The sequence below is a fragment of the Thamnophis sirtalis genome, unplaced genomic scaffold, assembly GCF_051295495.1.
Source record: "Thamnophis sirtalis isolate CommonGarterSnake01/CBP01778 unplaced genomic scaffold, rThaSir2_p1.2 scaffold_3, whole genome shotgun sequence".
In the NCBI taxonomy this organism is placed as follows: domain Eukaryota; kingdom Metazoa; phylum Chordata; class Lepidosauria; order Squamata; family Natricidae; genus Thamnophis; species Thamnophis sirtalis.
In genome coordinates, this window is record NW_028261383.1 from 129016879 (window position 1) to 129043210 (window position 26332).

Consider the following 26332-nt stretch of genomic DNA (forward strand, 5'->3'; position numbering starts at 1 on the left):
GTTTAAGGCATCAGGCTACAAACTTGGAGATCTTGAGATCTAGTCCTGCCTTTTGCACAAAGCTGGCTTAGTGACCTTGGGTTGTCACTCCCTCTCAGCCCTAAGAAGCAAACTTCTAAAATCTTACCAAGAAAACCGCAAGGGCTTATCCAAGCAGTCAACCAAGAATTAACACTGACTTGAATTCAGTGTCCACACACAACTGGGTACCACTTTAAAAAGAACATGATCAGAAAGGAGCTGAGAAAAGCCAAATAGAGACGTGGAAAGGTATCTTGGCATGCCTACTGCCAAAAATGGATGGTCTTATGCAGTAGAACCTCTGGTCACGAACGCTTCTGACCATGACCAAATGGGGTTTCAACAAAAAAAAGTCCACTTTTTTTCGCGGCTGATTTCCCCTTCCCCGCCATTTTTTTTGTAAGCGTCAAATTTCGGGTCTCAACCAAATTGGGTTGCAACCCAAGTTATAGAATGAATTATGGCTATGACCACAAGTTCTATAGTATTCAGTAAGTGGAACAGATGTTTAATCAACATATTTATCATAGAATCATGGAAACGGAAGGACATTTAGGTCACCAAAACCATCCATTGCTCAGTGCAGGAATTTAAATTAAGGCCTCATAGACAGATGTCTGCATAGCTTTCACTTGAGCACATTGAATGAAGAGGAACCGCTACCTCTTTGAATTGTTTATCATGCAAGTTTTTTCCTAAATTAATCTGAAGGCCTATGAATTACATAAATATGTGCGCGCATGCGCACACTCACACACGCACACATGGCCAGCAGAAAACATTCTATGCTCTGAAAATTATAATGCATGTCCAGCTCTATGCAACAAGGTCAAAGCCAGCCAAATGTACAACAGGACCTAGATAGGTTTAGAGTTTACTATTTAACTGCCTCCATGTCAAGTTCGTTTACACCAGAAGCACAGCTGTAATCAGTAATCTATTCCTAGAGTGATCATGTCATCTGTCTTACTGCAATTAGAATACCAACTTGGCCAGTTTTAAATCTGAAACAGATTTCATTCAGAAATAGCAACCTGGCATTAGGCCTATTTTCTACTAATGGCATGCTGCTTCCCAGTGGTATCCCTCCCAAGAAACAGCTGTTACGAAGCTACTCCACTCCCACAGCAGAAACTGGATCAAACTTCTAAGGACCAAGTGCCACATCCACTTTTGCTTTCCAGTTAGCTATTCCTTTTTCTCTTTCCCTTACTTTACCACTCTGCTTTTCTTCTTGGTGCTTCGACTTTTTCTGCTGCTCCTGCAACAACTTTCTTGCTTCTTGTTCTTTACTTCTTCCATCTCAACAGAATACATAAAATAATAAAACCCATTTTTTCCTCTTCTGTACCACACTTATGCTGTTTTTCATAGCTCATTTCTGAAGTGAAAGCCAGTCTGGTATAGTGGTTAAGATGCCAGGCTGGAAACCTGGAGCCCATGAGTTCTATGCATGGAGACCTTCTTAACCCTAACTTTGGATCAGTCACTCTGTCTTTTAGCTCTAGGAAGGTGGTTATGTCAAACTATATCTGAAATCTTATCAAGAAAACTCCAGGGACATGACCAGGCAGTCGCCAGGAGTCAACAGTGGTTTAAAGGGTGTGCACGCACTGATGTGCACACAGAAACACACATTTCTGAAGGCCTTTAGAACAGTCCTTAAAAATAGTCTAAGCAAATGATGAGAGATGCCTATAAAACCTGGATCATTTTATCATTCTCTTGCAATGTTTCCACATGTCATTTGTTATTGTTAGATGCTTTTTAATTCATTTTCTTAAAGTTAATTAATTGACAAAAATTAATCTTGTCCACTGATGGAAATTTGCCTACAAAAAATAATCTTAAACTTGTTTATATCTATAAAAGCACCACAAAAACGTATGTTATAATAATTCTGTTAACCTTTAGCAGTGATGTTTTTTTTTAAATAAATTCCTTTTGTGAAATGTTTATGTAAAAAAAAACAAATAGTGAAGAATTTTAGAAAGAAAGAAGCATTTTTCTCATGCATAGTAAACAAAATGTATATTAATCTGTCTACAACACTGGTGGGTCCCAGATCCCGTTGCAACTAGTACGATGCAACGGGGCCGAGCGTCCACCACATGCATGGGTGCAGCACGGGCGCAGCACGCACATGCTTACTTACCGCCCACGATGCTGCAGCTGCTGGGCGGAGCGTCACACAGGCGCCGTACGCTCCGTGCGCAGAAGCCCCAATCAGCTCAAATACAGGTAAGGATGGCGGGCGGGCCCTCTGGAGCACCGTACCGGGGTGTACTGGTTGTATCCCATGGTTCACCGACAAATGCGTGCTCGACAAAAGCGCACCGATGAAACCGCGGTGAGAAAACCGCAAGGTCGAAATCACGCCAACGAATGAGCACAGAAGCGTGCCGACAACAGCGCGCCGACAAAAGCGTGCCTTCAACAAAGAACTAATAACAACCTAATAACCCTAACCCTAACCCTGAACCTAACCCTAAACCTAACCCTTACCTTAACTTAAATCGCACTTTTGTAGGCCGGTTTTGTCAGCGCATTGTTGTGGGCACGTTTATGATGTCGCGGTTTTCTCGTCGCGGTTTTGTCGGCGTGATTTTGTCGTGCACACATTTGTCAGTCACGGTATCCCACCACTGGTCTACAATATTACCAAAAATTGCACTTGCCTTATCATCTCAGTCCATCGCACTGCTTCTTGAAGCTCCATTAGCCTTTCTTTGTACTGATTTCGTTCCATGAGAACCCGGGCCATCTCAACACGTGTGAATCGTTTTCTCTGAGCAGTAGGAATATCACTCTGCAGGGTTGAAAAGATACCAAACATGCTTAATCAAGTAGACTGGGAAGCACAAAAGCATACACAGTTTTACAGTACAAGTAGTCCTCGGCTTACAAGACAGTTGTTAAATGAGCTTTGTCCCATTTTACAACCTTTTGCCACAGCTGTTAAGTGAATCTGACTTCCCTTTGACTTTTGCTTATCAAGAGGCTCACAAAAAGTGATCATATGACCCAGGACTTGGCATCCCTCATAAATACATGTCAATTGTCAAGCGTCCAAATTCTGATTATGTGACCATAGGGATGATGCAATAGCTGTTAAGTATCGAAAACAATCATAAGTCACTTCTTTTCAGTGCTGTTGTAACTTCAAACAGTCACTAAATAAATGGTTGCAGATTGAGGACTACCATTTCAGAGCTTTACAGGTAAGTGTGAGTATTGACAGCAGTGAGGGAAAAAGGGCCTCGTGACCAGTTTTGGCCCAAATGGAGAAAAACATGTTAATATCTTTCAGAATCTCTGATTCTCCTCCCACCCCACAACAGAGTATGTTACAGGATTGGGGTATACAAGCAACCTGTAAACTCACATTTCTCTACAATAATGCCGCAGAAAACTAGGAGAATCAACCCCACCATAGTTCTGTAAGAATAAGAGAAAACGTATATCCGATGTTATTAGTATGAATACATACATCATCCTCTTCCTTTGATTTTTGCCTTGCTTCTTCAGCTTCTGCACGGGCTCTAGACAAGAGGAATTAATCAAATTAGTCCAAGAATTCTTCTAGGAAACTCACTATAACACATTCAAGAATTTCATGCTCACTTTCTAAGCTCTTCCTCCAACTCCTTATTCTTCTCTTCAAGCTTTTGTTTGGCTAGTTTTACAGCTTCCAATTCTCCTTTCAGCACATCCTTTTCACATGTCAGTTCATCAACTTTTGCTATTAAGTCGTTCTTCACCACATTCAAGGCATTTCTAGAACACAGATGTTTACAATTAAATCACTTTTAGCAATATTCATTGATAGAAATAATGTCACTCTCACGTCATCACAGCAACATATACAATAAATAAAGTACATGCATGCAATACATACAATATACAAGAAGCAAAAATAAAAATCTGATTTTACTTTTCTAATAATCTATTATTTTGCTAAGTGAAGCCAATGTACTTTAGAAAGGTCTTTTCAAGAAAAATCTTGTACACTCTCATGTTCTGAAGTAAAAAATCCTCATTTCCAGTTACCCTACCTCTTTCGCAAAATTCTATGCCTGTATACATGTGCCATTACACACAAGATTTACAGCAGGGGTTCCCAACATGAGGTGCTCGCACTCTCTGGGTGCGAGATGATATTCCAGGGGGTGCAAAAACTTAGGTTTAGAAGTTTCAAAATTGTAGTGTATATGCATAATTATATGTATATAATTATTCATTTTTGTAAGGGTTGTGAGAATATATCAGAAGCATTTTAGGGGTGCAGGGTATAGAAAAGGTTGGGAACCCCTGACTTAGGGGAAATTATTTTATCCTTTATCAGACAGCATCTCATGAGTATGCAACATCATGTTTAATTAAAGAAACAGGTTAGTGTATCTAAAATGGAGAAATTATTACTCACTTGGTTTCGAGTAGTTGTGTATTTTCTAGAATAAGGTTTTCAACTTCACGTCCCATTCCTTTCAAAAACCGTAGAGAATAAACAAACATTAAAAGACAGAAATGTGCTTTAACAACTGCAAGTTTTAACAAATGCACTGATCAGTATATTCAGCAAATGCTCTGGAGCTCACAATTCTACTGCACAAGACATTTCATTCATTCCCATCTTATAGAAATATGTACAAATTTGTATCCTTAATAAAATGAAATAATTTCACAAGCAAGGATGTTCTGTGATCAGAGCACTATGATCATAACCACTGATCAGAAAAAAAAATCAGATATAAAGTATTTTGCTCTTAGGTTGTAAATGAATCCAGTGTGGAGTTCAGTTTTGAAACCCAAAGGAGAGAGGCAAAATACTTTCGGTCCAAGCACATAAAACAAAATAAATTCTATCTCCATTTGGTAACCACGGTAAAACAACAGAAAAACTTTACATTATGTAATCTCATACTCAAAAATAGGTGACACCACAAGAAATGTTGAATAAAAGAAGCTCAAATGATAGAAAGCTCTTGTAAATGAGATGATGCCTTACCAAAGAAATCATGGTCTTTAAAGCCCATGCATTCCATGAAGAGCAAAAGGAAGAAGAAATATGTAATGAGAACAGTAAAAATGAAGTACAGAACAGTGAAGGCTGAGAATTTGAAACAGGGGTGATTTCAGGGTAAAGCCAGCATTAAATGGCTGCAGTAAGATATGTAGAGCAGCAAAACAAACAGTTAAAAGAGAGCTGTTTCTCTCCAAAGATCACAACAGGTCTGAAAGGGAGAATATCCCATCCCCAATAAGGTAGTATTCAGAAATACTGGTAAAACCTGATTTCACTATCAGAGCTGATAATAGCAGCCATTGCTACCTTTAATGCAAATGAATTTAGAAGTGAACATTGGATTACCCGTCCTCTTTTGTTTTCCCCTCAATAATTTTCTTTAGGGTTTTTAAATAAATGGGGCATTTAAATGACTGAAATGGTACACAGTTTAATGAGATGATTCCAAGTAATTTCCCACAAAAAAACAGCCCTTATCAAGTCATTACAAACCTCATCAACTAAGCCTGTGATGGCGAATTTATGGCACACGTGCCACAGGTGGCACACGGAGTCATATCTGCCGGCACACAAGCCATCAGCTCCATTGCACATGCGCACACCAGCCAGTTAATTTCTGGCCTTCCGGAGGGTTGAGGGAGACCGTTTACACCCTCCCCAGGTTCCAGAGGCTTTCCTGGAGCCTGGGGAGGGCGAAAACAGCCTATCCTGGCTCTGTGGAGGAAATACCAAGCTCAGCTTGGAGATGAGAAGTTCAGTGCCCGTGAGGGGGTTGTGCATACCTGCACATGTGGGGGCACGCATGTATTACGGCACATGCGTGCACACTATTGCACATGTTTGGCGCCCAACAACAAAATCACTGAATTAATCACTGAATTAAACCATGCTTATTTTTTTAAAACATTGTATCAGATTCCAATTCTTCTAAAGTAAAAAATACTTAAAACTTTTTCTTGTAGAACATGCTCTTAACCATAAATATTTCTTTATTTTTACTTTTTTTTGCTCCATTGAATCAAAATTGAATATATTTTAATGGAATGCAAGATAGAGAAGACTACATATTACTACAAGAATTATCTTTTGAAAGGGTGCAGTACAATATGAACATGTCTGATGTTTGACTTTTAATTGGGCCTTTTTACACGAATCTAATCATAGGTTAATTATTTTGGGTTGTGAATTGGCAGTTATCCACATGTACCTCCATTCATATTTAATATAGGTAAAATAAAAGAAGCCATTAATAATGTACCTTAAAAGATCCAGCAAAAGACTAATAGGAATATCTGGCTTCATAAAATGTGTAATGGTAGGAAAATGGTTGATATTACTGCATATACATGAAATGATGGGAAATGAGACCAATACGTGCAGGTATCCTAGCCTGATGACCAGACTCTTAGCAACCATTCAAAGTTATGACAGACCCACCTGCGAAAAACCACTTATGACCCTGTTCCCAGTGGCAAAAAACCACTTATGACCCAGACGTTATGGCTACTACAGTGGCTCCATAGTCATTTGTTCTTATGACTGACCTCAGAGATGCTGCACTGGCTTCTCCTTTGCCTATCCTCCCTCATCCTGTCCCACTGGCTCCCTACCGGCCTTGGGCCTGTTTTCTCCTCCACAAGGCCCCCACAGATTTCTGGGGTTCCAGCCTCATGGGGGGGGGGGGAGGAGAGGGCAAGTCATTCCATCCCTGAGTGTCCCTGGGTCCGAGAAGGAGCCACCATTTTCTGAGCAACCACCAAGGAACTGTGGCTGCATCCAAATGGTAGGCACTTCCAGCATGCAGTCATGTGCCCCAAGGACAAAATGGTCAGTTGTGTGCAGTATTGTGGAAAGCTTGTGGCCACATTGAAGCGGCAGCCACTTCTAGGACACAGCCATGTGGCCCAGAGATGAAGCAGTCTGCTCTGCTTCCCTAACCCACACAGTGCTGCAGAAAGCTCTGTTAGGAAAACACAACAGACTGCTTCATCACTGGGCCGCATGGCTGTGTCCCTATAGTAGCTGCCATTTCGGAGCAGCTACAAATCCACAAGTCTGGAGCTGGATATCTATGAAAGGTAAGTGCACAATGGGTGACAGATGGTAGGGAGGACAGGTAGGGCCTGGTGCGGAGAAGGCAAAAGGTCTATAGGAACTAGTGTGGAGGGAAAAGGCCTGTGGGGACCTGGGGAAAGAGAAGTCCAAGGGCTATGGGGACTTCTAATGTTGGGAAGTAGAGCACAGAGTGTCTTAGGGAGTGGGGAAAACCTTGGGGGAGACTGAGGCAGGTGGGTCTGGGCCTATGCTAGGTCTACTGAAGCTTTCCTCACTTCTAGACACCCCAAGCTCCACTTCACCTCTGTAACAGGGAGAGCAGGGGGGTGGGGGTGATTAAGCAAGGTGAACCCACTTAATGACTGTTGCAACATGAGAAGTACTGGGACTATCTGTGCATCATTTATTTAAGGCTTAAACAAAGCTACTTTCCTCACCAAAAGCCTTGCCTACACTTCAGAGTACAAAACTTTAAATAACTTCTACAGCAAATGGGCTATTTGGTATTTATTATGCTTGTACACCAGAAATTTCCCTCAGGGAACGGGGAAATTCTTGCAGGGAGGGTATTCTGTGAGCAATTATGCCAAAAGTTAGCTGAGCAAGGCAAAAATAAGCTTTTGAAATTCTTATGCATTCAGTACAATTTATTTCAATACCTGATGCTTTAATACAGGGGTGTCAAACTGGCGGTCTGCGGGCTATTTGTGACATGTGCAGATCCACCCCAGCTCAGCGAAGTGAAAAAAACTGTTGCAAAACCTCACATGATGGCAACGTGACGCTGCGAGTTTGACACCCGTACTTTAATTATATGACAAGCAGGCTACACTATAGAAAAATATAAACCATGGGCAGAAGTTTGTTTGTTTGATAAGACACACTCAAAGTACTGCTCAAGTCTATAGATTTTTTTAAAATCCGCAGATTCTGTGCTTTCTATGTGGGAAGCAGGAACACTCTCTGTCCATTTTGCCAGGGTAGCATAATCACATTCTAATCTTTTTGTCCTCCAACTAGCCAGCATTTGTAGTTTTCATCCTACAGCGTGTTTCCTGTTTGTGGGAGTTTCAAAGATTAGAAAACAGCCTTTTGTCCTGCATGAAGAGCTCAAAGAATAATGAAAATAGTTTCAGAAAGATTACTCCTTGCCATGTGCTTGTTCCCAATTATTTCCCCCGGTTGCTGTTTGCACTGGCAGAATTCGGATCAGTACCATAGAAAGGAAGACTATTTTTAATGAATAGTCAAAGTTTGGGGTTTTAGAATACTTCAGTTTTGAAGAAGGAAGTGTTTCAAGTATGTGAACAACACTTTTAACTGTTGGTATTCCGAGTAGAGAATAATTATCAGGCAAAATAAATTAAAAAACACTAGGCAGGGTGCTAGACAAAACAAATTGCAAAACAGACATTATGAAAGCAACAGCCAAGAATGCGGAACTTCAAAACAATCACTTTCAAATATATAAAAAGGATACACACCAGAATATTCTCCTGGGTAAGCAGCCCAAGAGAAAGCAAATTGGAGAATCCCATTTAACTAATGTTGCAAAAGCATGCCAAAATACAGCACAGTAAACTACTAATACAAAACATTTCATATAAAATGTGTTCCCTCAGATTGAGTACAGCTGGGCTTCTATAGAAATACATTATGCATATTGGTAGTCTACTTACACATACTATCCAAATACGAAACAATCTATGCTAAAGTAATTAAGTACATGGTTACAACTGGGTAATATTACAAATGATGACATGCCTATTGATCATTTTAACATTGCATTAATGATCTATTTGAATATACCCTTAAAATTACTTATTTTGACATAAAAGTGAAATTGTCGCAGTCTCTAACATATCTCTTTTTTGTGCTTTTACTAGAGCCATTTCTCCTCTCTTCAAAGCCACTCCCCACTTCTCTAAACAGCAATAACATAACTGAGACCATACTAATAAGGTGCCACTATGAAGTGCCTTTTTGAAAGCTTATATCTATTATAGGACTAACCGTAATGGCTCAAAAGTCTTATTTTTAACAAAATGCAGAAACAGTATGAGCATAACACAAAGTGATGCTAGTGAAATGGGATAAGTTATAAAACATTGGAAGTATCTCCTATTCACTTCTGGGTTTTATTTTAAGCAAACAAAGCCAGGGACGAGGAGTTAAATTACAGAGAGAAGTGGAAGAGAGAGAGAAAGGAAAATTAGTATTTTTCTGTATTTTTCTCCCTAACATAGATATATACTTTCAAATGAATAGAAGAAAGTGTATTCTTCGCATGAATTTTGGGGTGGGAGAAATATTTGAAGAAGGAACAACTCACATACATTCCAGTTGTACAACAAAAGATATGTTACTTAAAAAAAAACCACTTGACATTTTAAGGCATGTTAAACATGTTAAACATCTTATTCCTGCTGATGCCGCCATCTCCAAATACATTGGACATCCGACAACAACCAGGCAATACAAGTAGTCCTGGACTTACAACAGTTCATTTAGCGATCATTCAAAGTTACAACCTCACTGAAAAAAGTCACTTATGAGCACTTTTCACTCTTATGAACGCATCCCCATGGTTATGTGATTTACATTCAGATGCTTGACAACTGACTCACATTTATGACAGTTGCAGTATCCCAGGGTCATGCAACCATCTTTTGCCACATTCTTAGGCAAAGTCAATGGGGAAGTCAGATTCACTTAACAATTGTACTACTAACTTAACAACTGCAGTGATTCATTTAACAACTGTGGCAAGAAAGGTCGTGAAATGGGGCAAAACTCATTTAACAAATGTCTCACCTAGCAACATAAATTTTGGGCTCAATTGTAGTCGTAAGTCGAGGACTACCTGTATGTAAGAAATAACAACAAACAATCTAGAAAAAAAGAAAAAGAAAAAGGAGCAAGATAGCAAACCTAGCAGACATCCCAAATATCCCATTAATGTCTATTTAATGATTACATAGAACATTACCTTCTATTTAATGAGGGGGTTTCAGCTACCTCAGCTCAAAGCGTGAGAGAACAACCAGATTTTTAGGGCACTCCCCATTTCAAGATAATTACTGTACTAATGTCAAAATCACTGCATTTTTTAAACTTTAAAACAGGGGAAACATTACCTTCCCCATTAATTCCTAGATAGAAAAGGCATCTAGGAAGTTCTTTTATAGGTAAAAAGCTACAGATTTCTTAAAACAAACTCCTCCTTTCTCTTCCGCCTATCCTCCAAAAGATTCCTCACCCACATAAACAAAACCAGACTGGGGGAGGTGGGAGGGAAACTGAATGGTAAGGTTGAAGAAATGTAAAATATTAGCGATGTTCATCTAACATATATAAATAGCAACCGAAAGTATAATCATGCAATTGGAAGGTTTAAGAAAATCGCACCACAATGAAATAAACAATATGGTCACCATCACTACCCACTATTTGAGCTGCAAATCTCCCAGATGATTGGCCGAAAGACTGGCTGCTAATAAGAACCTTTTTTAATGAATAAGTACAGCCATAAATATGATTTGTGTGGCAAACATTTAAGCATATGACAACATTAAAGGTAAATAGTGAATGTTTTCAACTCTCTTCACTGGACGATTTATGTATGGAAATATCTTGAGTACTTTTTTCTTACAATTCTATCTTTGAACTATTTTGTAAATTGCTTTCACAATTTCTAAACAGTTTTTTTTAAAAATACTCACCCAGCAAGTCTGCTCCTTCATCCACATCCCCAATCAGACCAGAGCCAGCAGAAGATAGTTCTTCAAACAGTGATTCTGTGTTACGATCAAATGCTTTGTTCTCTATGCCTTTGGTAGGAGTGCTACACAATAAAATTCAAATGTAGGAGGGAGAAGAATTAAATCTTTAAAAAAAAAAACTTCTCCAGTCTACATCTCAGTATACAAATGTGCACACTTTCTAAATCTTCAAGGAGTAGACAGTGTGAATTCTGCTGCATAAACAATTATGCCACAATTAATGGTTTTATTATTTAAGAAAGCTAAAACAAAAACAACACATTCAGCAATCACCCTTCCCACTTTCCTTTCTCTTTCTTTTCCCGGTAGGATGCAGAAATAACAAGCACATTAATCAAGATACTATTTTCTCCTGCACAACACTGATGTTTGCATAGTTACAAGCTCCTCTGATTCATTTGTCTTTCTTCCTGAGTTTTGTATCCACATTGCCACCATAACAAGTTAGCCATTTTCATTTCTACACACACACACACACCACACCCTGCAATCTTTCTCCATGCTAAGCAGGTGGAAATGAGAAGCAGCGTAATAATCTGACATGTTACCCTTAGGAGAAGATATTGAGTGATGGCTACTGCGTGTACTGTTTTGCCCTTCATGGTAGATTAAAGGTTTTTGGGCCAGCGTGTCAATGGAAAATCTGAGTGCCACAGAATGCCTGAACGCTACTACTGACTGCAAAGTATTGATCAAGAGATTGGTCATATGACATAACAACAACAAAATAGCTGCAACTCTCTTGTAATATTTGTATTTTTCCTAAGCTCTCTGGTGACTGAAAATTGCTGGCAAAATACCTTGAACCTTTATATCCACTAAGATCTTTATCCATATCCAACTCTGGAGTGGATTCAATGATTGCCTGAACTTCAGATTTGTCATCATTTTCATTAGCTCCTTCAAAAGAAATAGGTAAATATTGTCAAAACCAGGGAATATGAAATAGAATTAAAGGCAAAATACATAGGATCTTCCCTAATTTTATTCTCAAAATATAATCCGGTGAATTAGTTAAGAATGGGAGAAAATGACTGGTCCCCATTGATACTGAGAGCTTCATGATGAAGTAGGAACTAAAATTTAGCTTTATCTGGTCTGATTCCAACACATAAAATCACTACACTACACCAGCCACTGTATCAATGAACAAGATCATTAGTTTCCAAAATTAATGGTCACTTTTCACAGAACATCTTTTCTAAATGTGAAAATTTTTAGTAACACATGCTGTCATATAGAAAATAATATTTTACCAGCATAAATATCCTTAAATGTGGCAATTTAGTCTTAGTTGATCATACACTAAAACATGCTTGTGATCAGTAAGGCCACCTTCACACGACTTTCCTGCTGCCTTCTATATGCGGATGTCTTCCTATGAGTAGTACAAGTAGCATTCTAAATATTTATTAATTCTAGAACCTGTAGGCATACTGTGGATTTTAAATGACCCAAACCATTAAACGATTAAAAATGTGAATAATCTAGCAACTTACCGATGGATACATTTCTTGTTTCCTGAGCTACCTGCACTTCAATGTGCTTGTTTATGTCCAATTTCTGGTTCCATGAATCAGAATTCTTTGCAAGGCCTTCCTTGTCTTCATGCAGGGGAGACTCCGCAGACGTAAGCACATCTGAAGCAGCAGTTAAGATTGGTGTAGTAGATTTGGACCCTGCTTGGCTAACATCAGAAATTTCATCCTAAAGCATAAATAAGTTTGGCATAATTACAGAATTTATATGGCATATCCCATAACCCTGAATTAATACTTAACTACCGTATTTTCACGACCAAAAGCCGCACCGGATTAAAAGCCGCAGTATCAATTAACGTTATTTTTTTTAACTTTTTCCACATATAAAGCGCACCGGGTTATAAGCCGCACATTTCCCGACGCTTCTGGACATCGCGAGGAGCGGCACGAGGGTTCTTGGCGCTCCGGGGGGCGCCGAGGGCGGCTGGGAGGGGCGCGCGGCTTGGTTTCTCCTCCCTGGACGTCGCAGCGGCGGCCCCGGGCTCACCGATCTCTGTGTTTTTCGCATCGGGGCATGCTCTTGCAGCGCGCCCCGATGCGAATGGCACTGGGATCGGTGAGTTTGGGGCTGCTGCTGCGGCGTCCAGGGAGGAGAAACCAAGCCGCGCGCCTCTCCCAGCTGCTTTCGGTGCTTCCTGGAGCGCCGGGAGCCACAGATGTCCAGAAGCGGCTTTTGGGGCTGGTGGGGATTGGATTTCCGGCTCGGTGGCCCCTGTCGCTTCTGGACGTTGTGGGGAGCCGAGGAGAGTGTGGAGGGGAGCGCGCGACGGTTCTTGGCGCTCCGGGAGGCGGGAGAGGCGCGCGGTTTGATTTCTCCTCCCTGGACGTCGCCCGATCTCTGTGTTTTTCGCATCGGGGCGTGCTGCAAGAGCATGCCCCGATGCGAAAAACACGGGGATCGGCGCGCCCGGGGCCGCCGCCGCGACGCCCAGGGAGGAGAAACCAAACCGCGCGCCTCTCCCGCCTCCCGGAGCGCCAAGAACCGCCGCGCGCTCCCCCCCACACTCTCCTCGGCTCCCCACAACCGCAACAGACGTCCAGAAGCGACAGGGGCCACCGAGCCGGAAATCCAATCCCCACCAGCCCCAAAAGCCGCCTCTGGACATCTATTGCAGTCGCGAGGAGCAAAGCAGCTGGGAGATCTTTTTCCACATATAAAGCGCACCGGGTTATAAGCCGCACTGCCGATTTTGGATCAAAATTTAGGATTTTTAGTGCGGCTTATGGTCGTGAAAATACGGTACTTGAAGTCAGATAATTTACTGTGTTTTGCAGCTAAAAGGTGCATATTATTTTTTGCAAAAGCAATTTCACTTAAAAAAAATCTCTTAATGGAGATGCCACCCAGTTATATTCAAGGTATCAATCTTAGTGATACAAAACACACTTTTCTCATATTCTAACTAAGCATTTAAGTCTTTTTTAATTAACTATTAGCCTTTCGAGGTCCAGACAAAAAGCACAACTATGAGTACCTCACTATCTTTACTGTAAGCTTACATTAACAGAATCTTGCAAGATTTATCCTCTTTTTTACTCTCTGGAAAACTAGGGAAAGTCCTTTCTGAAATGCTTTCCAGCCCCACCCCTTCTGTGGACTGAGAATTTTTTTACATGATGTAAATTGCCATGTCTGCAGCTCTTCTTCCTATCTCTCAAGTTCATTCCCACATCATTCCATTAACCCACCTAAAGTCAACCTACAATACGTCATTTTCAAAGCTTCATCCTCTTCAACCATATTTTCCTTCAGGAGGCCTCAATCCCAATGCCAAGAAGTTCAACTCCTCATTAGCTATACATCCCATACATGAGCCAAGGTGGCGCAGTGGTTAAATGCAGCACTGCAGGCTACTGCTAGATCAGCAGGTCAGCGGTTCAAATCTCACCGGCTCAGGGTTGACTCAGCCTTCCATCCTTCCGAGGTGGGTAAAATGAGGACCCAGATTGTTGGGGGCAATATGCTGACTCTCTGTAAACCGCTTAGAGAGGCCTGAAAGGCCTATGAAGCGGTATATAAGTCTACTGCTATTGCTATTGCTATCCCCTTGTTCCTAAAAATCATATTCAGAAATCATATTCACCTGTTCAATGACTGGCATTGCTGAAACATTGCACAAGCAAGAAAGGAGGTGGAATTTATAGGAATCAGGCTTTTTAAAAAAATTTGAAACAATATTTTATTAGCAATAGCCCTTAGACTTATATACTGCTTCATAAGGGCTTTACAGCACTTTCTAAGCGGTATACAAATGCATATTGCCCCCAACAATCTGGGTCCTCATTTTATCAAGCTCGGAAGAATGGGAGTCAACCTTGAGCCTTTGAAGATTAAACTTCTGGCAGGGGGCAATACTGCATTCTAACCACCACACCATCACAGTTCCTATTGTACCAGTTTGCCAAAGGAAATGAACAAAAGATATATGCCCATAAAATTTCACTTCTCTTTTACTTTCTATAAGCAAAGTATATGTTGTTAACATCATTAGAAAATAAGTACTAGATTAATATATACCTAATTTTAAAATATGCAGAATTAAACATTGCATGTGTGTTTAAATAATTTAAACAATTTACATATTGTCGTATGCTATTTTAATACATCATTTATTTTACATGTCGTACATTCAGAGTATAAAAAAAGACCGTTGGCTTACCTGAACGGTCATTCTCGGGGCACTGCGAGGAGAGTCCAAGCGTGTGTTAACACAGCCTATCTGCCCTTGGACTGAGTGATGTTTTTCTCTTGACCACGCCTCCCTTTGCCTCACCATACTCAGTTTAAAAACGAAGGAAGACAGTTCTGTAATCAATTACAGTCAATACAGTCACATCATGCAAGAAAAACACCCCGGGCGGGATTGGAATCTCCTCGCAGTGCCCCGAGAACGACCATTCAGGTAAGCCAATGGTCTTTCTCCAGTGCACTGCTCGGAGAGTCCAAGCGTGGGACATGCCCAAGCTATTGAGTCCCAGGGTGGGGAAGAACCGGAGCCTCTGGAATTTCAGCTACTCTTTGTAAAACTCTTCTCCCAAAGGAGGCTTCAGCTGAGGCAAAGGTGTCAATTTTATAGTTTTTAATGAAGGCGGTGGGAGAAGCCCACGTGGCCGCCCTGCAAATGTCCAGAATAGATGCCTAGGTTGCCCAGGCCGCTGATGCTGCTGCGCTTCTAGTAGAGTGTGCGGTAACCCGGCACGGAACCGTCTTGCCCTGGTGCTCATATGCCAGTTTGATGCAAGCGCGCAGCCAACAACCCACTGTATGCGATGAGACCTTGCGGCCAAGGGACGCAGGAAGGAAGGAGATGAAAAATGCCTCCGAATGGCGGAATTTCTTAGTCCTCTTTACATAAGTACGGACGGCACGTCTCACATCCAACGTATGCCATTCACACTCTCTAGGGTGAGAAGGGTTAGGACAGAAGTTAGGTAATATAATCTCTTGAGCCCTGTGGAACAGAGAGTTAATTTTTGGGGTAAAGGAGGGATCGAGTCTCAGAATGATCCTGTCGGAGTGAACCACGCACAAAGCCTCCCTGAAAGAAAGAGCTGCCAGTTCGGATACCCTGCGGGCAGACATGATAGCCACCAAAAAAGCAGTCTTGATGGTTAGGTGGCGTAGACTGGCCGTGCGCAAAGGCTCAAAGGGAGGTTTTGTCAGAGCCTTCAACACAAATGGTAGGTCCCATGACGGGTACCGGTGAACTCCCGTTGGACTGATGTTTGCTGTGCCCTTGAGAAAACTCTATCTGAGGGTGTTGACTCAGAGAACGAGAGGATCCCCTGGCTAGGATGGTAGTGCTGCAACCTGACGTCTAAGTGTACTGGTTGCCAGACCTTTATCTAGATCCTCCTGCAGAAAGTCCAGGGTCTGAGGTATCGAGGCTGAAAAGTCCACAATGCCTCTAGCCTTGCACCACTGTGTGAAGGCAGCCCAGGTGGCATTGTAGATTCTGGTAGTAGAGGGCCGCCTGGACGCTTATATCGTTCCAATAACCTTGTTAGAGATGTTCTGTTCCTCAGGAGTTCTCCCTCAAGTGCCAGACGGCTAGTTGCAGCCACTGGGGGTCCAGATGACTGATGGCCCCTTGGCTGAGGGAGACTTGGTCCTGAGGAATTCGCCACGGTCTCTGAACGGAGAGACTGACAAGGTCTGCATACCAGGGCCTCCTGCGCCAGAAGGGAGCCTCCAGGAGAAGTTCTGCTCGTTCGGTCAGGAGTTTGGTCACCACCTGAGGGATAAGAGGCAGGGGAGGGAACGCATATAACAGTCCCTGGGGCCACTCAGATCTCAGTGCGTTCGTTCCCTCCGCCAGCGGCGAATGGTAACGGCTGAAGAAACATGGGAGATGAATGTTGGAGTGTGTGGCAAATAGGTCTACTTGCGGTTTGCCGAATCTCCTCACGATCTGCTGGAACAGGTCCGGGTGCAGGCGCCACTCCGAGTGGTCGATGCGTTGGCGGCTCAGCCAGTCTGCCTCCCGGTTGCTGGTGCTGGAGATATGATCTGCACTGATAGAAGCCAGATGACGCTCCGCCCACCTGCCCAGAGCCTGCCTCGAGCATGAGGGCCTTTGAGTGAGTGCCCCCCTGCCTGTTTATATGGCCTTTTGTTGCCACATTGTCTGTCATTAACAGTACATGAGTCCCCTTTATGAGTCTGGCAAATCGTCGTAGTGCGAGTCGGGCTGCCCTCAGTTCCAGCCAGTTGATGCTGTGGGCAGCCTCCCTCTGTGTCCACTGGCCTTGGGCAAGGTGGCCTTGACAATGGGCGCCCCACCCCTGAAGGCTGGCGTCTGTGGTGACAACGACCCTTTCTGGCTCTTTGAATAGGCAGCCTTTCCTGACTGCCTTGGACCTCCACCAGGCCAAAGATCGGATCACCCTCAGCGGGAGCCGAATATGCCTGTGGGAATTGCTGATCTTCGCCCTCTGCATTGGAAGGAGAAACCACTGCAGCTCCCTGGTGTGAAGATGAGCCCAGGGAACTACTTTCAAGCAGGATATCATGATCCCCAAGAGCTGAGACAGCTGGACGATTGGTACCGACCTGGAAAGCCTGCAGTGCTTCACTTTGTGTCTCAGGTTGGACAGCCGGTCTGGAGAAAGAAATACCTGGCAGGAGGTGAAGTCTACATCTGCTTCATCTTCTTCCTCTAACTCCGATTCCTTAGAGGTGGAGGCTTTGGCCTGATGCTTCTTTTTGGGGGCCTTAGTTTTTCAGGAACCCCTCCACAATCCCTTGGGAAATAGCCAAGGAGATCACCTCCCTCATTTCGGCCAAAGGAGCCGGACTTTTGCCCTTCCTTGGGCAATGTTTGCTAGGCCTGCGGTGGCCAGCTCTGCCTGAGCTAGAATCACCCTCCTCACACAGGGTGCCCTGAAGGGAGTCCCGTTCCTCCCTGATGGAAGAACTAGGGGAATCAGAGTAACCCCAAGAAGCCTCCGGTGAGGGATCCCTGGATCCATACTCCTCCCCAGAAATGAATTTGCTGCCCCCTGGAGACTGGTCCTCCTGAACAGAGTGGGAATGATCCCTGCTGTGAGGGGTTGATAGAGGTTCCGCTGCCTGGTGGGGCCTAGACACCTCCCTGGTTTCCACTGTGGCTCCTGCAGTCCCTGGGGAAGATCTGCCACTAGGACCCTTGTGCCCTTTGCCCTTTCTAGCTATGGGATCCAGCTTGCTACGCTTACTGGAGGGCCCTGCTTGCTCCTCCAAGGCCTCCCTGCATTCTTCAGCCATGTTCAGAGCACCCCACGGGACATGGAAGCCAGATGCTGCTGGAGCGGGCACACGTGTTGGCCAGCTGGCTCGAAAACGCTCTTGCAGACTCTTCAGGAGGGAAGGGCCGCCTGCTGGACGGGGTCCTTCCTCCCACCGCCCTCAGAGCCCCAAGACTTAGCTTTGGAGGGAAGGGAAGGCCAGCCGGCGCCCCGGACTAGCCCCGCACCTCCCTGCAGCGTTCTGCTGTTGAGAGAGTGAATGAGGCTCTCCCTGGGCTGTTGTGGAATCTTCACTCTCCCGAAGCTCCGACAGCCTTCTTTCTTGACGACCTCGCTCCGGAAAAGTAAAATGGCAGCCGGTGCACGTGCAGCCTCCTCCCGCCAATTTCAAGCTCGCCTCAGGGAAAAGCAGATGAAGCGGCTAACGGTCGCCGCTATTGCCGGGCAGACTGGAAACCGCCCCAGCTAGCGGCGAAAGGCCCGCAAAGCCTCCACTGAATGGCGGTTGGGGATGGGAGCCTGGTTCTGATGCCTGGATGGGCCTCCCACCACCCCCACCACTCGCCTGCAGCCGCTGGACAAGTGGCTCGCACACCCTGGATCGCTTGTGACCAGCGGTGTCAGGGCTGGCCCGGGTGACCTCTCAGCTTTAAAGACGAACCTGCACAATTCACCAAATATGAAGATGAAGAAAGGTGGTCCAAGAATTTGGGAAAAAACCCCAGCCTATCTGTTCTTGAACTGGAGCACTCCCAAAACAGTCCCAACGGGCGGACTGAGTTTTTAAACTGAGCATGGTGAGGCAAAGGGAGGCGTGGTCAAGAGAAAAACATCACTCAGTCCAACGGCAGGTAGGCTGCGTTAACCCACGCTTGGACTCTCCGAGCAGTGCACTGGAGAAAGAAAGATGCAAATGGGTAGTCATATAAAATCAATAAATTAATGAATAAAACATCTGTGTTTTAATTAACAATTTATTCCAAGCCTCATTCTTCTTCTCAGTACAATGTATATAAACAATTTAAACTGTTTATAAGCCATCTGAGCAAATTTTAATTGTTTGTCCATTTTAACTGACACTTTGTAATTTGTATCAATAGCTAAGTAATATTTATAATTTCTTTACATTTCATTTTCATTTGTATCAACCTATGTAAGATGGTTGCATCCTACCCTGTTTAGGTTCATTATTGTAAACTATCGAATTCAATTTAGGCATCTACTGACATAGTTCTAGTCTCTTTCATTATACAATCTCATAAAGGAGAAATCTCTCCTACATAGATTTTTGTCCATTATGCTCTGCTTTCTTGGACAAGACATTCTAAAATTATCTTCTGCTCCAGCAAAACACTTCTAGAAATAGTTTCAACTTTGCTGTTAAGAGTGACATCCCTAAATCCATACACCCCTCTCCCAAAATCCAGCAAAGATACCCTGACTTATTTATCCTTCAACTTATCAAAAGAAAAAATATGTTGTTTTATTCCATAAATCCAGACTGAAATGAAGTTTCACTTTGCCTCAACATTTCCCAGCTTCTGTATTCTAGCCACACTGTGAAAAGAATGCAGCACGCAGACCATTGACCTTACCAGTCAAAAAGCTCCCAACAAAAAGCCTAGTTACCAACAGAAACAGAACTTGCAGGCCTTTGTTTGAAAGGTTACGCTGAAATTTAGACCATTCTAATTGCGAAGCGACCGTTCATTTTAAAAACAGCAATTGCTGATCTTCTGCGGTTGCTCTTAAAGTATCAAGCTATCTGGACAAACTTAAATCAATGCTTCAATCAACGCTGATGAATGCTATTAAGAAAATTATGATTACATCGCTCTAAGACCTTAAGTCACTGATCCTCAAACTACAGCACTTGGGCCAGATAAGGTCCGCCAATGCAAAGTATCTGGCCTGCGGAGTGGTGGGATTCTGTCCCACCCCTCATCCCGCCCCTCACCATCGGCCTTATCTTCCAGTGAGCATCCACTCTAGCTGCACTTCTGGTTAGTTATTTCATTGGTTGAGCTGCACTTCTGATCACACCGCTGCAGCGGAAGGTAAGTTCAAAGGGTGCTGTGGAGGACCAGCTGACCAGGTGATCTCACCAGTGCAGCCACGTGATCCAGGGCCGGTGGGTGAGTAGGGTAGGGGCTGCCGATGGCTTGAAAAGCAGCTCTGCTGCTAGCTTGTAAAGTAGTGCTTTAAAAGTCTGTAAAAACGCTTTAAAAGCAGCCTTTCAGGATGTTTTTCACAGCCATATCATCAAGAGCTGGTGGATGAGTAGGGGAGAGGCAAATATAGCAAAGGCAAAGGCAAAATGAACTACTAAATTGGCCACACCCACCCAGTCACATGACCAACTAGTCACGCTCACCCAGCCAGTCTGGCTTCCCAACAGTCTGATGGATCATGAATCAGACCCTTGTTTAAAAAGTTTGAGGACCTCTGCCTTAAGTGTTCAAGGTCTGCTATTGTCATATGCGCTTCTCCTTAATGCAATTTTCAGCTTCACAAGAAAGGAGGGATCACTATTCAGTATGTACAAGCAAAATTAAGAAGTTATTACAATGTTAAGCTAAAGGAGTAGAAAACAGAATTTAAAACTCATTCATCCATGAAGCTTCTAAATGACCTGTGAGCAGTTACACTTTTTCAATCTATCTCATATAATAGCTGTTCAGAAGCTGCCCAGTCTTCTGGAGTTGGCAGCCATAACAAATCCAATAAATTTAATTAAGTGTATGAAAAAACATAAGGAACAGCTAAACTAAAAAAGTATAAAATGAAATTCTGGATGAATTTCATACACATGATGCTTATGTTGATAGATTTTGATAATTGGCATTTAACCATAAGATTTTACAAAGAAGGTTATATATTGTGTTGGGGATTTTCTCAGTTTACTTTGCAGTATTTAGAATATCAATGAATTTAAATATTTCAGATATCCAGTGTCCAGACAAAGTGGAAATGATTATCCTTCACCAGAATGTCTAGAAAAAGTGCAAGAGATTATCCTTCACCAGACTAAAATGCATGTAATCCACATAGCACTACATTTAAATATGTAAGAGTTAACACTACTTTCTCATTGGCTTCATCCACAACCCAATGTGTACCAAACAATGTATCACGTTCAAGTTGAAGTTTTAGGGCTATAATTCTGAAGTAGAGAATTATATGTAATTAATAACCAATTCATATGAATGGATTCATATTATAGCTTCATTCAGGGCTATATTATAATAAAAGTTTGCTAGGTGGCTACCATACAGTCTAGAAGAAAGAGTATCAGTTAAGTCCCAGTAGAAAATACAATGAGTATCGTGGCATTACTGATTTAATGAGTAAATCTCTTTAAGACATTTCATTGATATAGCCAGCATAAAATTAATTATTTTGACACAATTATTGCTATAAATTATTTATCCAAACAACAAGCTTTCTATTAGATTAAAAATATATATACTTGGTTTACTGCTTTGTCCTTATCCTTTTTTTTCAACACAGGTCTTCCCATATTAATTCTTTAAAAACAAAACCACAATCATGCTAATAATCAAAATCTGAAAATAGTAAATATAAATATTAATAATTCCTAAAAACCCTACAAGAATTCTGCCCAACTGCAAGCTCAGAAAACTATTTTAAAAAATTAGAAAATGTTGTCTTCTCACATTCCTAAGTGCTATCAGCCTTTCAATAAACTATAATTAGAAGAAAAGGGAACTTACCTTTAACTCACCTGGAATGAGTTTCAAAAATTTGTGCACTAAGAAAAGACAATTGGAAGTTTAGCTTTTGCTCACACATATACATCCTAAGGAACAGATTAATCATTTTTTAACTGTGAAAATTGAAACAACTCCTTCACCTTGAGGCTGGTGCGGGAACGAGGCTGACTTAGTTCACGGAACTTCCAACTATCTGATCCAGGAGTTTCCACTGATCCTCTCTGAGTATCAGGAGTAAGAAGCGCATCTCCTGGAGGGAGTGGAAATATGCCCAATGATATAGGAGGCTCCTTTCTGTAGATAAGGGGGACAATATCATATGTTATAATTTCTTAGAGATTCTCGATTTTTGAAACTTAAAATTTTTAAATCATATTTATCATTTTAAATGAATTCAAGATAAATACTCTCTTATTACTTGTGGGCATTACTTGTATATATTAATTACTACTTACTTACTTGTGGGCAGTAGACAATGTATATATTAATTCATTTAAGGCCATGTTACAAACATATTTTCCTGAGACAAAGCTGATATTAACACCTGTGGTTAGAAAATCTTGGCTTATATTAAAAGTGTGATGATTAAGCATACATTTCTGAGCAGGAAAGTATCATAGCAACTACACACTACAAGTGTGTAGAAACAAATGAAATAGTTTACGCATCACGTTTGGAAAAAGACAACCAATGATGAAAGATTAGAATTTAAAACTTAATCATCAAGTACCATAACTGTGGTTCCAACAGCTTTTGTAAAGAAACACAGACTAAAAATTCCCAATTTTCACCTGATGAAAATTGAAGGGGAATCCTTAATATTTATCAGATCTATTATGCATGTGCATTTAATTTGAATTGAATTGAATTTGAATTTATTGCACTTATATGCCGCCCTTTTCCCCAAAGGGGACTCAGGGCGGCTCACAATCCAAGTCAGGGAAGGGGATACAGATAAGGGATAAAAAAGACGAATAAAACAATACACAATTTAAAAGCACACAACAACCATACCATTTGAGGAGGGGGGCAAAAGCTCTTTAGCCCCAGGCCTGTCGGAACAGCCAGGTTTTAAGGGCTTTGCGGAAGGCCTGGAGGGTGGTGAGGGTTCGAATCTCCACGGGGAGCTCGTTCCAGAGGGTTGGAGCAGCCACAGAGAAGGCTCTCCTCCGGGTAGTCGCCAGCCGGCATTGGCTGGCGGATGGAATTCGGAGGCCTAATCTGTGGGATCTAATCGGTCTATTGGAGGTAATTGGCAGCAGGCGGTCTCTCAAGTACATTTATATTTTTCTTGATGTTCTTTAATAAAGCTAGGCCAAAGCTGAATGAAATAGGAATTTTCAATGTTTTTCCTTTTATATCAGTGTTCACTGACATAAAGAGAAAAATAAATATATACTATACAAAAGTTTCTAAATTCTCACTCTTAACCTCGTATTAAATGCTAGAAGAAGAAAGTACCCTGCAATATTGTAAAGGTACTTTCTGCGAAAGGAAGCCATACAAATAGTTAGACCAAGAGATGCAAAAGCTAGTTACAACAATAAAATAAATAATATTATAACTGTAAACTTAAATGGTTTACAAGATTTTCTCAGGTGGTAAAGCAATGTGGTGAGGAACCTGATTTAAATCAAGGTATTCTTGCCTATTTAAATTAACATTTTGAAGGGGAATTAGAGTTTATGGAATATAATAACAGGCTATCTTTCCTTTGGAGAAGCTGCCAACTTATTAAGTATCATTTGGGACTAGATAATAAAAGGATCCTCGTTTCCATATGGAATAATAATTAATTTAAAACCTTGGCTGCCACACAAAGACATTCATGATTTCAGAGAATGTTTAACAAATATTGACTACAGTCAAACCAGCACAATCATTTCACTATTCAATTGATTAGTATGCTGGTCCTATGCATCAATAAACCAGACTTGCTCTGCACTCTATAAAAGCTTTCATTCACATTGTATCTACCAGCCAAGTTTCCCACAGAAAGGAGGGTTCCAAGTGGAACAAGACCAAGAAAGACTGCTTCAACTACCTTAAGGTTTCTATAGCGTTTTACACTAGCATTCCTGTGTAGGACATCTATAGCTGCAGGCAGCTATCTCCTTGCTATTACTGTAAGGACTGTAGGTCACATCTATCATACTACGAGGTTTTGCCCCAAAGATATGGGGAATGCTCCCCTGCAGCATTTGGTTATTCTAAGGAAATAGCATTTGCATATGCAAAACAACCAACATGTTTATTGGAATATGGGCTAAAATGAGAAAGCAAGGTGAGCTGACAGTTGGCCAGGCGAAGTGCGGGCGGAAAAGATAGTTACATATCAGCAATGAATCGTTTGTGCCACGAACAATGGAAGATGACCAGAATAAGTCTCTCTGGTTCAACAAATCAACACAAAGTAAAATACCAGTATAGGGAGTTAAATAAAAGGAGTAACTGAGGAACTATAAGTACAATCAGCCAATATCTGCACTACTGGTTATATGCCAAGTGTACATCAGATCATATGGGCTGGCTTCCTCTCAGTGCCCTGATTAGCTTGACAGTGTCCACCGGAGGCTTGTTTATAATTCTCTTCTGCCATTGATTTCTGCTTACCACCAAAGTGAAAAATAAGCTAAAAACAAGCCATGCTATTGTTTTTTCTGACTAGTCACCAGCACACTATACATCAATCTAAAAACAATTTCCAACAAAGTAGCAGCAGCTCTCAGCATTAGTAAACAAAGTAGACAATTTCAAACAGATCCAAAAGCTGTAGTAAGCATGTCTCTATGATGTACCTATGTTAAACGTCTCCTGAAACAAATATGCTGAAGACAGTGCTCATGTAGGTGAGCAAAGGTGGCAATCATTATACATCAGTATGAATTTCTTGAGTAACTCATAGCAACGACATGGGCAGTATTCATATAACTTAGAACTTCTATAAATAAACAAAAGTAGGTCCTTTTTTATGATGCTGCTCTTTTAAAGCATGTCTCACCCAAGGGGTTTGACTGGAGTTCACTGAGCAAAGTCATGAAGGAAGTCATTCCCCTCATTGGTGGGTTGCTACTGCTCACTCTGATCTCATTCATTGCTCATGATTTATGCCACTTTACAGGTAGTCCTCTAGTTACAAGGAACTGTCTTTGCTAATTGATGTGGTCATAAAGTGCAACATCAGGTGACCAAATTGCTTAGTGAAAGCAATCAGTCATAACCGCAAGATCTGCAGGTCATTAAGTGGAAAGGGTCCCAGGCAAGGAGTGTAGGCATGCCGCAAACTTGTGTGAGAGCATAGGGAGGTTGGGAAATAGGGGGCTGATGGGTACAAGCAACCAAGAGGAAAGGGGGGGTGCAGTGCGTGCAAGCAAAGAAATGTTGGGGAGTGACTTGTGACCTTCCCTGCTGGCTTTCCGATTGATTTTTTCCCCAGCAGAGAAGGTTGGCAACAGCGATCACCCAATTGCGGGATGCTGCAATGACTGGGACCCTGAGAATTGGTCATAAACTCCTTTGTTCAGAACCATCATACCTTCAACAGTCACTGAACAAATGGTTGGAACTCAAGGAGTACATGTATTGTCTTCATTTTTATAAAATGTTTTGTTTTTAATATTAGCCCTTTTTAAACATTGTGAGCAATCATAAGAAGCTTTTGATGAGAAAAATAAATGTTTCCAGATGACCCCAAATTTTACTTACATGAAACTCAGAAATCATGTAAAACTACATTTTGCTTAAGGTAAGAATGAATGTTTGTCATTTTAAAAGATCTTCAATTAGTAGCCAAGCGTATAAAAATTTGAATGACCTGAAAGAATTTCCTACTTCTACCCTGAACAGAATTCAAATTATTAGCTTTGCTATTTCCATTTTTGTATACAGGTTATGAATGTACAATACAATATAATACAATAGCAGAGTTGGAAGGGACCTTGGAGGTCTTCTAGTCCAACCCCCTGCCTAGGCAGGAAACCCTATACCGTTTCAGACAAATAGCTACCCAACATCTTCTTAAAGACTTCCAGTGTTGGGGCATTCACAACTTCTGGAGGCAAACTGTTCCACTGATTAATTGTTCTAACTGTCAGAAAATTTCTACTCAGTTCTAAGTTGCTTCTCTCCTTGATTAGTTTCCACCCATTGCTTCTTCTTCTACCCTCAGGTGCCTTGGAGAATAGTTTGACTCCCTCTTCTTTGTGGCAACCCCTGAGATATTGGAACACTGCTATCATGTCTCCCCTAGTCCTTCTTTTTTATTAAACTACACATACCTAGTTCCTGCAACCGTTCCTAGTATGTTTTAGCCTCTAGCCCCCTAATCATCTTTGTTGCTCTTCTCTGCACTGATGTAGAGTCTCCACATCTTTTCTACATTGTGGCGACCAAAACTGAATGCAGTATTCCAAGTGTGGTCTTACCAAGGCATTATAAAGTGGTATT

The 26332-nt window shown here is 41.9% G+C and overlaps 1 protein-coding gene across 6 annotated transcripts in view; it reads right to left on the reverse strand.

The window, feature by feature from the left end:
• SPAG9 (sperm associated antigen 9) overlaps positions 1-26332 on the reverse strand; it is a 107310-nt gene that overhangs the window by 53244 nt on the left and 27734 nt on the right. For all 6 annotated transcript variants that reach the window (XM_087710038.1, XM_087710037.1, XM_087710036.1 and 3 more), the window contains 8 exons: positions 22027-22180; positions 12384-12591; positions 11685-11784; positions 10825-10946; positions 4448-4505; positions 3646-3798; positions 3512-3563; positions 2700-2830 (listed from right to left, as the gene is read on the reverse strand). In XM_087710038.1, the coding sequence (XP_087566164.1) occupies positions 2700-2830; positions 3512-3563; positions 3646-3798; positions 4448-4505; positions 10825-10946; positions 11685-11784; positions 12384-12591; positions 22027-22180 (978 nt within the window). The remainder of the gene's footprint in view (positions 1-2699; positions 2831-3511; positions 3564-3645; positions 3799-4447; positions 4506-10824; positions 10947-11684; positions 11785-12383; positions 12592-22026; positions 22181-26332) is intronic.